Genomic DNA, 12,554 nt, shown 5'->3' with positions numbered 1-12,554 from the left:
ATCACAGTTTTAGAAAAAAGGTAATTAAGGGCCTGGTAACGTTAAGGGGACCTACTATCACCTTTTGATAACAAAAGTTTCTGCTTTTGACGGTTGGAAAAAGGTTCAATAATAAAATGTTTATCATAAGTCCAGATCACGCCCGATACGCGGCGCACAGGCGATTTTGGCGTCTTACGTCTGATGGCCTGTATCAAAGCCAAAGTATCCAACTTCGAATTCCTTTTGTATACTAAATCTATTTTGAACATTCCAACTATTAATAACGTTTTTTTGTTGATTTAAGCGTTTTCCCGCCGAATATCCAAGAATTAAGAGCGTCGTATACTTATTCGCCACCCGGTATATAACTAATTTTCTTTGATCCAATTCTAATACTGAAATGATAGAAGAAATACACAAACAAATATACCGAATACAAAAGCTACCCATAAAAAGAGAGTGAGATAATACGATTCCCCTTTATATTACTTTTGTTTTCGTAGTTGACAACTTGTACTGGCACTTTCTAGCAAGTTACATATTGGCATTTCGTCATCAAATCGATCAATTTCAGTTCAAAATAGTGCGATTTTTTGAGCTCTCGTCTCCCGTACAAAAAAGTGGGCACCCACAAAAATAGAGCTCAACTTTCAATATGTCTGATTCATTAAACATTTACTTGATGGGAAAATAAGTATTACCATGCAACACTCTCACAGTTTGAAATTTTTATCTGAAAACAGGAAAAGTCCATAACATTCAGACGCCCAGAAGACCCTGGTAAAACTTGGGTGTCAAAAATTGTGAAAAAGGAACTGGCCTATTTCGATGGAAAAATCGATAAGAAGACAGATAAGAAGTTCCCAAACTGGAGAGATCCTGATTTCAAACCTCCAGTAAGTTCCGGTCTAGTTCAAGAGAGCCACCAAAAAATGAAAACCATCAAAAAAGGAGAGTTTCGACGACACGATGATCTGTCAAGACGTGAACCAATAAATCGAAAAACACCTCTTCATCCCGCTCGTTATGCTTCATCTTCAAATCACCGCCAAGCACGGAGAGGAGAGTATCGCCCCCCGTTCTCGTCACCGTTTTTTTTCTGATACCACGAACTTGTGACAAACAATCAGTACTGTAATTTTCTGATTATGGTTATGTGCTTAACTTTTACTCTTTATTGTTCTCAAATCCGCATATCTGGTTTTTTTTTGGGTAAATATTATTTTGTCTCTTATTTTTTTAATAAATAAAGTAATAACTTGAAATCCCATAAAATATTGGAACGTCTAATAAACCACAGAGTACCTAAATTTGCTCACTGTTTTTTTCATCTCTTTCAGATGTTTTTTATTTCTTTCTTTTATTTCAAAACTAATGATGCGTGCTTCTTCGTTCCCAAGCTATTTTTTTACTCTGGAAAAGTGTCCTAATCAAATCAAAACGGGGTATAAATTGAAGCTGGCCGTCCAGATTCACCATGCGGAGTCATGTTCTTTCTACAATTCTTTGTCTTCGTTTTCTTTCTCACTGGAAATCTTCTCGGATTGGTTTATGATCCGGATATTAAAAATCAGCCAGAAGACGCACGTGTCGTCATTCGGTCCTTAAACAAGTTCATGATTGCTGTTCAATCCCGCAATTATGACAAAATCGAATACCTTATACATCCCGATTTCTTTTATTTTAGATGCGGCTTATAAGAAAACAGAGGTAAAGCATTCAGTGTTTCAAATTTCATGTATTTTTTCATAATTTCTTACAGAAAAATTCACTCGTGCTTATGCGCTTATGCCCACAGGAATGGACTTTTCGTTCGAACTGTTTGACACCTACAACACAACCGGTGCTATTGTATTTGAGGCCGTTTTTACAACAAGAATGGGAGACGAAAAAAGTTCCACATTCTTTCGAATGACATTGGATACGCAGCCTTCGGTATTCTCTTTCGGAATAACCCTTGATTGCTAAGAGAATCGAAATGATTTTTGATGATTTCATAAATATTTGAACATTATTCAGTATGTTTATCAATCCCTTTACATTGCATGATTTTGACCTTAATGATTTAGAAAAGAAATTAGAAAACTGAATTCCATAGCAAAGGCTTCATTTGAACTTCAGTGTTGCTTTCTACCTAAAATCATGAAAATTTTGGACTTTGCTGCTATAAAATCGTTAATCTTCTTGTCTCAGCTTTTCGGAGTATTTTCCATCATGACGGAAAAATCCAGAATCAGCTGAAAACACATACTCGATGTTCAAGTTCGGAAAATCGTGCTACTTTGACAATGGACAGAAGAGTATTACAAATCTAAAAGTACTTTTGGATTCGGTGTTAGAGTTCTCTCCACAATCGCATTATCTCACAACTACGGTCTTCTTAGCGTGTCATACCACTAATTGCAGCGATGCATGCACTAGCGGGTTTTAACTTTAAACTTTGAAAACATAAGAATAGAATTGAGCAAGTAAAACAAGAAGGATTAATAATAGTACAAAAAGTAGTTACCTATGTCTTCAAAAAAAGTGTGCAAAACAATTGTCTTATTTAATGATTCGAGCGTTTTCTCTTATGCTCTTTTTTCAAACAGACCGGGATCTCAAATTTACACCGTTAACACAACTACCTCTTTAATTGTATGTTTCATGATTTTTTGTTAATTTTTAGTCCAGTCATTGGGCACGTTCTATTAGATATACGCAAAAAAAACAGTGTGTGGTAGCATATGTCGGGAGCAAATCGATCAAGTACACTTAACAAGGAATGTGTGGTGATGGCTACGGAAAATAAGCAATTCATTCTACGGCTTATAGGAATAGCCGATTTCATAAATGATTGGAAAAAACAATGAGGAAAACTGTAAAATCATGACGATTGAGAAGATGGGTAATTTTATAATTTTGCAGTAATTTTGCAGTAATTATGCGCCGCCTGGCGAAATAATCCAATGTCATTTTCGAGAACTCTATTCTGAGCTTCCAGGAATCGGACCTAAAACAAATATATTTAGATAACAGAATTCAAGGAACTGTTAAAACTAACTTTTTCAATATAATGTGCCAGTCGGTTGTTAAAATCAGCTATCTCTTTTTTCTCGCGGTCTCGATTGTCACGGATACCTGCAATGGCATTGGCAGCATATACTGAAAGTTGTCCACTGGTTGTTATTCCTGTAGGCAGATTCGTCGCTCCACTCTCAAGTGGCTTCATTGGTTGGCTCATTTTTTTCTGCGGAAAGACAACAATATTTTAGAAATAAGAGGGCAATGTTATGAATGTGAGAAATAGAAGGTGTTTAAAAACCCAAACTGTATTTAAGTGTGAAATAATACAAAGGAACACAATTGAAAAGACGGGTATGATCTTGACAATCAGTGTGCATATTTCTGTTATCATATTTTTCTTTGCATGCCACAACAATGCTGTCATCTTATTGAACAACGGGAAACAGTACAGCTGGCTGAAACGAAGTGAAATGCAGTGATATTTTATTATAAGAAAAACTTAATACCATGGTAAGACGTTGAAGTTATGTAAAATAAAAATTGAACACTTGATCCGGTACATCACACAACTCGTGACGTACCGGAATAATACTGAACTATAGAATTAATTTCCTTTAATCCAATTCTAATACCCTAATGATATAGTAAACACCCAAATGTACCGGATATTACAAAAAGCTACCTATAAAACGAATTGACAAAACACGATTTCTACTATTCGTTCCTACTAATGACAAAAACATACCTCTTCTGGGTTTCTCTTGCTCAGACGGTTGGAAAGTTTGCGTTCGCTACAACAACATTTTCTGGATTAATTCTAATATATTTCAACTTCTTCGAAGTAAAGAAAATATTTGGAACTTATAAATACTTAATGGTTATATTCACTAGTATGGGCATAGGACTGGCAACATTAGAAGTGGTTTTTCATCCGGTAAGATACTCAGGACGAAACTGTCATTAGGAGTCATTTGGCAGAATCTTCATTTCTACAACATTGGTTACGTTTATTTCACATTATCCGAGCCCTTCAAACTGTCTACTGACATCTTGACGCGGTTTCTTGGTAAGTGAGAGTTCTTCGTGAGCCTCGTGCATCTCCTATGGGAGCGTAGAGCCCACAGGTAAAATAGTGTTTACCCAGTTTGAGTGCACGTACTATGGGTCTTGGTTAATCCATATGGGACCGGTAGGTGGACAACAGGATTATGCACTTGAGTGACCCGAGACTCATAATACTTGCTAATATAAAAATCCGTTTCTATGACACCCGTTGCTTAAGTCTTACAGAAAACAGGTGATATTGTACACACCAAAAAGTACTCAAACCATTACAGGAATATACGCCGGTGTTTACTGCTTAACCATATCTCTTTTAGCGGTTCAATTTATATATCGTTACTGGGCAGTGTTCAGGTTGTAACAACTTTCAAACCCCAAAACCACAAGATTTTCAGTTTGAACAACATGCAATACTTCCAAGGTTGGAAATCATCTATTTGGTTAGTATATTGTTTCTTTTTTGGTGTTCAGTGGTATATTGGAGCTTATTACTTATTGGAACCAGACAATGTCACTAAAGAATACTTCAAAGAAGAATTGCTTCAGCGATATAGTGTCGTCATTAATGATCTACCTTTTCGAGCATTTATGGCCTATGATCCTGTTGATCGTTCCATCCGATGGGTCAACTGGTTGTTTGCATTTATTGTGACAGGTATAATGGCATTTCAGTATGGTATTATGATTTATTGTGGATGGGCAATGTACTCTGGAATGGAAGAGAAGATGCGAAACTTTTCTTCTGCTTTGAAACATCACCACAATCAGTTATTCAAAACTTTGGTGTTCCAAGTGATCTATTACATAAATATTTAAAATACAAAAAAAAAGATTTTCAGATCTCTACTCCAACCATTTTCTTGTTCTCCCCTCTAGTTCTTGTTATCTATCTGCCATTTTTTGATATCGAACTAAGTTTCCCTGCTGGAGCGACTGTATGTGCCTTCAACTTTTATCCAGCTGTAGATGTTGTCATCGTGCTGTATGTTGTTACAGAATACAGAGTGGCTGCGAAAAGTGAAATTTTGATTCACTACTAAACCTAATTAGTTGTATTTCAGAGTACTTGAATATAATCCGTAACCAATTCAAAAGTTCTTCGTCGAAGTATGCAGAAAATAATCAACAGACGCAGCAAACTTATCAGTTATCGACGTTACCTGCATGAAAAAGGGTCCGATGAGTTCATAACGGCTCTGTTTTGATTAACATTTTGTTTTTTTTTACATAAAAACATGCTTTTCTTCTAAAATAATAAAGTAATACCATCTGGTAAACAGTTTTATTTTATTGTTTGAGGAATAGAAGAACACATACAACAAAGATAAGAAATATGGTTGTTTTCGATATGTGAAGTTATTGCTGACCACTTCCTGTTTCGTTAAGAGTAACGGTAGGAAGCAAAACATCGTTTTCTGTCAGTGGCTTTGGTGGCTCTGAAAACCAAAAAAATTATTTAAAAGAAGCCTCTTCCTATATGGAAACAAATGATCACATACCGATTATTCTCAAATTGAAGTTTGTACGCTGCAGAGATGGGTTATTTCCAATCAGTTCAGAGTCCGGATTCAAAAGTAATTGATTCATTTTTTCGATGTACTCGTTCAACACAACAATATCAAATTCATCGTTTGAAGCCAGTTGATCAACTTTGTCAGTGGCGGATTCGGATTTGTCTCGGAGAGCTTGAAGCACTTTCTCTTCTGCTTCATCAACAATACGCCGAATTGACTCGAAATGCAAGTTGACCTGAATATCAAATGTAGGTTTAAAGTCTCAATCATGTTTTCACCAATCAAAGATGTTGAACTCACCCCGTTAACCACCATTTTATAATTATCTCCGTTGGAAGCATACGAGTCTTGGACACTAAATCACATTAGTGCAATTACTTTCATTCATACTATCTGACGTACCTTTTAATTTTCTCCAGATGAATTTCAATGAGCTCTTTCTGGCTTTTCGTCTCATTTATAAGCTCCCCAACTTTTTTTCTTATCTTCATTCCCTCTTCTACCAATAATCCTTTCTGGTGACCCTTGTGTTTTCCAAACTCTTCACAAGTACGACACATCAGTTTGTCTTCCGCCGTGCAGTCACTCTTCTGTAATCAGAAAATACTAGAAACGTCTTTTCTTTTCGGAAAAATAACTCACAATACAGACGAACTCCGCCAAGTTGTATGAATGAGCTCTACATTGAGGTGGCGAATTGACGTAGACCACCTGAAACGTTTGTGTTTGTTGAGCGCGTAAAAAACTCTTAATTGCTGACATCAGATTCCACTGTCAAATTTCTCATAAAGTCCAGTAATCCAAAATTCTTCTGAAGGGTTCCCACATCATTATTGACAATATCGCTGGTTATGCCACGGCACAATGGGCATTCGATCGCACAATTTTCGACCAATTTACCAGCACAGGAAGAGCACACGGTATGCGAACATTCTGGAACAAAGGAAGCATCTACATGTAATAAGACCAATGACTTACTCAATGTTCTTGGTACTCGGTGTCCGGTTTCATCGGAATATTCAAAACTGCAAATGCCACATTTTGGGAACGACATGTCGTCAAAATGACAAAAAATAAAAGGAAATTGTTCACTTTTGGTTATCACACGGTTTGCGTTTGCTCACTCTTAGATGGGCGTTGATATGTCGTCAACAGAACGACAATCGATAGTCACATGATTTGAAAAAACAGAGGGAAGCAATTCTTGACTAAGAAGAAATATACATAGAATCAATTATGCGGAGGCAATCACAATAAAAAACCAAATTATGAATAATTTAGGGGAAAAACTAGGAAAAGTGTGGGATAACTAGAATAGGGTTGGAGTATATCATATCACAGAACATTTTTAGAACTAGAATTTAAAAAATAAATAGGGCATACATAAGTGAATGAACCAATCAATAATTTACTGGATTTCAAGAAGCTTAAGTTGGCGGACGATGGTGTCGAGGAGTCGTTTGCGGTCTCCTCTAGCAATTCCAAAGAATCCAGTACTTTTCCTTTCGTACTCGATCATTCTGGAAACAAAACATTATAATTGGAAAGAAGAGTGTGCTAGCTTACTTCTCGAGTACGACGATAGCAGTCGACGCCTTTACTCGAAGGTATTTGGCGTGGTCCTTGCCGTATTCCGCGTTGAAGGTAGTCCAGTCGGAGGACATCACTAGATCCAGTAGCTGTCTGTAAACAAACAACTCATATTTATTATTATTATTATTATTTATTTACGCATGCTCGATACGTGAAGGTTAATCAATTGAAAATAGAATACAAAAAAAAATAAAAAATACAATAAAAAGTGGAGGGGAAGTCAGAAGTCAAGTTCAGAAATGTCAGAATCCGTGTTTCTTCTAGAGCTTTTGATTTACTATTTTATTCAGCACTCTGTTTGTAAAAAATAATCTGCCTATTTTGGTTTTTGATTTCTTCCATCGGTAGGACTTTTATGGAAATTTGGTGTTCTAGACTGATTCAGAATGATCTCACAGGAGTTGTTCGGATGTAAAACCAAAATAAGTCGGAAGTGAAATTTTTTTCGACAGTATGAAACTTACGGCATTAAGACAAATTAAGTTAGTTGCATTGAATTTATAACTACTCTTCAACCATTAAAATACCAAAATTTTACTTATCCGGAAAGAGTGGACCTGTAAAAGTCTCCACTCTCGACTTCCGCGTGCCAAATTCAGTTGGTTTTTCAGGTCCACTGATCCACCAGATAGGTAGTTATACTACAAGTACAACTATTTTGCTTTGTCTCATTGTTTTCCGTTTCATACTTCCGAATAAAATTTCTCATTGGTCTTATTTCCGTTTTTATTTCCGAACAACAATGAATCAGAAGTAAAAATCAAAGCAAAACTCACCGAAGATCAGCAAACGTCATTGATAGCGTCTGTGGGTCTACACCAGTGACTGGGCATCTTGTGGTGAACATCTCGCACTGCATCACGTCCAACGAGAACTGATCAAGAGCTCCGGTTGAGATACACTTTGTGTCGGGGGACAGCAGCAAGTCCGACAGTGACTGCGAAATGTGTTTGCAGGTCTGAGTGCAGACATGCTTCGCCAGTCCGGATGGCAGGTTGGTGAATGATTGGAAGGTGGTGAGGAGGAACTTGATCAGGTCGGTGATGAAATCCGACGCTTGTCCCGATGCAGCAGGCAACTCCCAGTCGTAGTTCGCCAACTCAATGATCTCATCCACTTTGCTCTGCATACACTCGTCGATTTGCTGCTCGACCTCACTTCGGACATCGCGGAAGACTTTTTCCGAGAGCACAACTTGATGGGAGGTTGTTCCAATTGCCTCTTCTCCACTAGTCTTGCTGGTAATGAAAGCTCCAAGCGATTCACATGACTTCTCGAGGTATCCAAGGTTGATGGTGATTTGGACCAGTTGAATCATCGAGAGTCGTTTGTGAACGAATGTCTTCAAGATTCCAGCCCAACGTCCAAGCAGAACATTTGCACATCTGAGAGATCACATTTTCAAACAATATCTCGTACTTTGAAGTAACCCACCTTCTGACAGTATCGTCAATAACAGAAGTGTTCAGTTGCAAGTTGTCCATGAATTTCAAGCACCCAACCAAATATTGCTTCGCCTGGGTGTAAGCCGAAATGATGAAGCGGGAGAATGGGAATTTGCGCGGGAAGGCTTCCTGAAAATTGTTATTTGCTGCTTTGCTACTTTTGGGATCCTCTCACAAGAGAAGTCTGTGGAGATGCGGCTTTCAAACTATCTATAAATTTGGTTACATGTATTTTCGACTCCTGAAAATCTATTTCTGCTGTCAAAATCTGCTAAATGTCTCTGCGAGCCGAGTCATGTGCTCTCAAACGTTTCATATGGTTAGCGGCGGGTTAACCTGTAGCCATACGACGGAAAAATGGGTTTGAGAGCTCATAAATCATTTAACAGAAACATTTAGACGGCTTTAATGGCGTAAATGGACTACCCGTAGTCAAAAATGCCTCTAACCAAATTTATGGACCGTTTGAGAACCGCGTCTCCACAGACTTACCTTGTCAGCAGAATAACTTCAAACTTCACATATTTTTGTTTTATTTCTATAAAGATCGAAACATAATACTTACCTGTTCCATACTTCTCTTATAAAACGGAAACTGGCGGATGACGGCACGGAATTCTTCCTCAGTGTTGACAGTGATTGGGGTGTAGTTGTCTTTGTCAAGATCTCTCTCGAACTGAGCGCAGTACTCCTTGACGAGAATCTCATTATACTGGTCTCTGAAAGAAATATAGTTATTCCAATGAGTTCTTTGAGATACTTTCTGTATAAAAGCAAAATACTTGTCTGGGCTTGAAGATTTGCCAATTTTTGCACAAATTTTGAGAAAAAAAGTCAAATATCATGTATTTTTATCAAAGTCCAGGAATATAGTAAAAAATACGACTTTTTCATAGAAACTTCTGAATTCAGTAGTTTTGCACGGAGACCCGGCCCCCTGCAATTGCTCAGTTCCCACCTGAAGTTCTGGAGCAACTCGTAGAGTGGAGATACCGCATATCCATACGATTTCATGGTAAGAATAAAGAGAAGAATGACTTTCTTCATTCTCAACATCATCTCGACATCCGGACATCCTCCCTGAAACTTTTGAATGGTTGTAAATATATGGCAATGTGACAAGCAAGAAAACTTACAAATCTTGCATCCAAATGGTGGCGAATCTTCAACAGAGCATTATCCCACAACTTGTCCTTGTCAGCAGTAGTCGACAGGTTCGATTGAGTCATCAGAATCTGGTCCTCGACAACGAAGAAACCAACAATCTCGTCCAAATACTCGACGTAGTGCTTGAAATTGTTCATTTTGTGAGATGGCTCAATAACCAAGTCACATTGCTCTCTTCTTTGCTGCCGGTAATACTGCTCGAACTCTTCTTTGGCTCCGAGAACGTTGAAGATTTGACAGCATCGATGGACCGGGGTGAAGTCGATCAAATCCTGGGCGGAGACTTGCTCGTCGTCCTGTAACAGTATAAGTTTGTCTGTTTATTCGTCGGTTTTTGCCATATTCGTCATTTTATGGGCCGGGTCAAGGGAAAGTTTTTGGCGGCCCGGGCCGGTCTGGGTCTAAAATGTTTTTGACTTTTTACACTCCAAAAATGCTTTTCTAGTACTTTTTCATCACTGAATTCACTGTGGAACTACCTAAATTTCTCAATTCTATTGAATTTTTACACAACATGCCCCAGAAACTACTTTCTCCAAAACTTACTGCTGAAAAAAAAGTTGTTTGGAAAAAATCGCTTCACCCGGGCCGGGCCTGTGAAAATTTGAAAATTGGCCCGAATACTCACCTCAATTTGTGCTTGTGGATATCTCTTCGGAGAAACATTCTTCTTGACGATGCTGCCATCAGCAGAGACTTCAATCTCGACATTGCTAGCATTTCTGAAACAAATATGTATATTTTTTACTATTATTGATTATTTTTTCTCACTTTCTAGCTTCTTCTTGAATCTTTCTGGCTCTTTCAGCATCCGTGACACCAAACGAGTGTTGTTCAGCAGTCTGAAACAACCATTAGAATCTAAATTATCATTTCATGGTAATTTATTTTTACATCTTTGCTGGCATGCTTTCCAATTCTCCCTGCAACTTTCTTGATGTTTTCCAAGAAGTCCTTGAACTCGGAGTAAGCCTTCTCCTTGATTTCGAGTCTCACTGGTGTCATGCTCTTAGCCAGAACTTGGGTGAATCGATACTTCTCGACCAGAGCCAGATGGGTGTGCTCGAGCTCTTCCAGTGTCTTCAGAGCTTGATAGTATTTTTTATTTCCCATCTGTTCTTGAAGTTTGGCATAGTTCTCGAGAACTGGCAAGCAAACGGTGATTTGGTCCATGGCGGTTTTGGCATTCTTCATGAGCTTGCTGGAAAACAGTTGTTCTGTGTTTGAAATTAATGTTATAAATTGGATAGGTCACTAGCAGGGTTGGGATATTCTGGTCCGGAGCTGACAAAAGTTTTTGCCGTCTCGTTTCGGCCCAGTCGACCGGAATTCAAAACATGGGCACAATTTCTCCCAAGTTTCTTCAAAATCTTTTGAAATTTTCCTTAAAGGAATTTATCAATATTTAGAAACATAGTCGAAAATTCGACTTTTTTTTTAAACTTCACAGAAATCGCACCTTTTTAATGAAACGTTTTAGAAAATTTCAAATTTCTGCAGGAGGCGGGCCGATCAAGTCTATCGGGTCTTGCAGGCAAGCTTACCGGGCACGGCCGGGCTGGGCTGAAGAATATTTTTCAGTCTGCCCGGGAATTTTCCAACCCTGGTCACCAGAAGCTGTTCCCGAGTCTCCTGACTACTGATTCTAGAGAAATAAATGTTATGAACTTACCGATATCTCACAATTTCCTGTTTCTTCTGGCAGAGTCGTTGACTGATTCTCTGAATCTCTCCGTCGATGCTGACCGTCTCGTCCTTGATATCCTGGCACTGCTCCTTCAACTGCATCAACTCCTGCATCGCATCCACAAAGCTCTGATAGTGGAACGAGCACACTTTCTGGATATTTTTGTCGTAGTGGGAGATGCGCTGTTGGAGTGCCCGAGCAAATTGTTGGACGTCGCCAGTATCATAAATCGCTCTCAGGACCAGCCCCATACTTCCACTATCCGTTGTCTCCAACTCGTACAGGAAGTATTCCTGCTCCGCGCTCATTTCGACGTCTGAAACATGAATAAATTGATGTTTTTAGTTTCCGAATTTTGAGAGTACACAAAACTTGCTATTTTGTGATTTTCGGGTATGAAACTTGCTGATGAATGATAAAAATTTGAAGAACTGATAAGAACTCACAATTCACATAGGACGTCGACGCCGTTTCGCTGCCCGTGTTGGCCTGTTGAGAAGTGCTGGACGAGTTGGGCATTCTGGAAAAAGATGATATAAACAAATGTACGGAAGCAAAAATCAATAAACGAGTGGAGAACAAAAAGATGGAAAAGAAAGACTTTAACAATAACATTATTTAACATTTCTTCTACTAAAAAGCGACAAAAATACGAAGAGAACGTGCGAAAAAATATACTTTTTTATAGAATAGAAATTAACAGAGTAAAAAAATAAATAGCTCTTTGCGTGTTTTGCGATATTTGTTGACACAACTCTTGATGTGTGCGCCTCCCGAGGAGGTCGCCTCCCGCAGCAATACACACAGAAACCACACAGAGAGGACACGCAGACACCTGCTCTCCGCTCCGTGCACACTATTTCTATGTGTACCGCTCGTCTTTTCACTCGGCGGGAGGTCAGCTGAAAAATATAAAGAAGTTGGGAGACAGCTCACTCATAGTCCCATGTGGTCTAGTGGTTAGGATTCGTGGTTTTCACCCACGCGGCCCGGGTTCGATTCCCGGCATGGGAAGTTTCTTTTTTGACTTTTTTTGTTGGAAAAACTGAGAAATGGAGTTTCTCAAAACACTGTAACCTGTTTTTTGACAACCGCTTG

General features: G+C 38.5%; 4 protein-coding genes across 4 annotated transcripts; 1 reads left to right on the top strand and 3 right to left on the bottom strand.

Moving 5' to 3' along the window:
* Window positions 1-2,875: 2,875 nt before the first annotated feature.
* GCK72_025229 (uncharacterized protein) lies at window positions 2,876-3,205 on the bottom strand (the record flags this gene model as incomplete). Its single annotated transcript, XM_003093339.2, has 2 exons — window positions 2,876-2,974; window positions 3,026-3,205. The coding sequence occupies 2 exons, from the start codon at window positions 3,203-3,205 to the stop codon at window positions 2,876-2,878; spliced, it is 279 nt and encodes a 92-aa protein (XP_003093387.2).
* Window positions 3,206-3,718: 513 nt separating this feature from the next.
* GCK72_025228 (uncharacterized protein) lies at window positions 3,719-5,218 on the top strand (the record flags this gene model as incomplete). The annotated part of the gene is made up of 4 exons (XM_053736245.1): window positions 3,719-3,922; window positions 4,522-4,842; window positions 4,890-5,067; window positions 5,112-5,218. 4 exons carry the CDS (start codon window positions 3,719-3,721, stop codon window positions 5,216-5,218), a joined length of 810 nt encoding a protein of 269 aa, XP_053579811.1.
* Window positions 5,219-5,406: 188 nt separating this feature from the next.
* On the bottom strand, window positions 5,407-6,618 carry GCK72_025227 (uncharacterized protein; the record flags this gene model as incomplete). The annotated part of the gene is made up of 7 exons (XM_003093340.2): window positions 5,407-5,486; window positions 5,550-5,799; window positions 5,865-5,919; window positions 5,967-6,154; window positions 6,207-6,275; window positions 6,325-6,497; window positions 6,543-6,618. The coding sequence occupies 7 exons, from the start codon at window positions 6,616-6,618 to the stop codon at window positions 5,407-5,409; spliced, it is 891 nt and encodes a 296-aa protein (XP_003093388.2).
* Window positions 6,619-6,972: 354 nt separating this feature from the next.
* On the bottom strand, window positions 6,973-11,975 carry GCK72_025226 (uncharacterized protein; the record flags this gene model as incomplete). The annotated part of the gene is made up of 12 exons (XM_003093325.2): window positions 6,973-7,084; window positions 7,131-7,247; window positions 7,934-8,542; window positions 8,592-8,731; window positions 9,168-9,321; window positions 9,561-9,682; window positions 9,739-10,065; window positions 10,398-10,491; window positions 10,541-10,611; window positions 10,664-10,970; window positions 11,442-11,772; window positions 11,903-11,975. The coding sequence occupies 12 exons, from the start codon at window positions 11,973-11,975 to the stop codon at window positions 6,973-6,975; spliced, it is 2,457 nt and encodes an 818-aa protein (XP_003093373.2).
* Between the last annotated feature and the right edge of the window lie 579 nt (window positions 11,976-12,554).

This window comes from Caenorhabditis remanei, chromosome X (genome assembly GCF_010183535.1).
Source record: "Caenorhabditis remanei strain PX506 chromosome X, whole genome shotgun sequence".
Classification (NCBI taxonomy): domain Eukaryota; kingdom Metazoa; phylum Nematoda; class Chromadorea; order Rhabditida; family Rhabditidae; genus Caenorhabditis; species Caenorhabditis remanei.
This window is presented reverse-complemented; position numbering and strand designations above follow the sequence as displayed.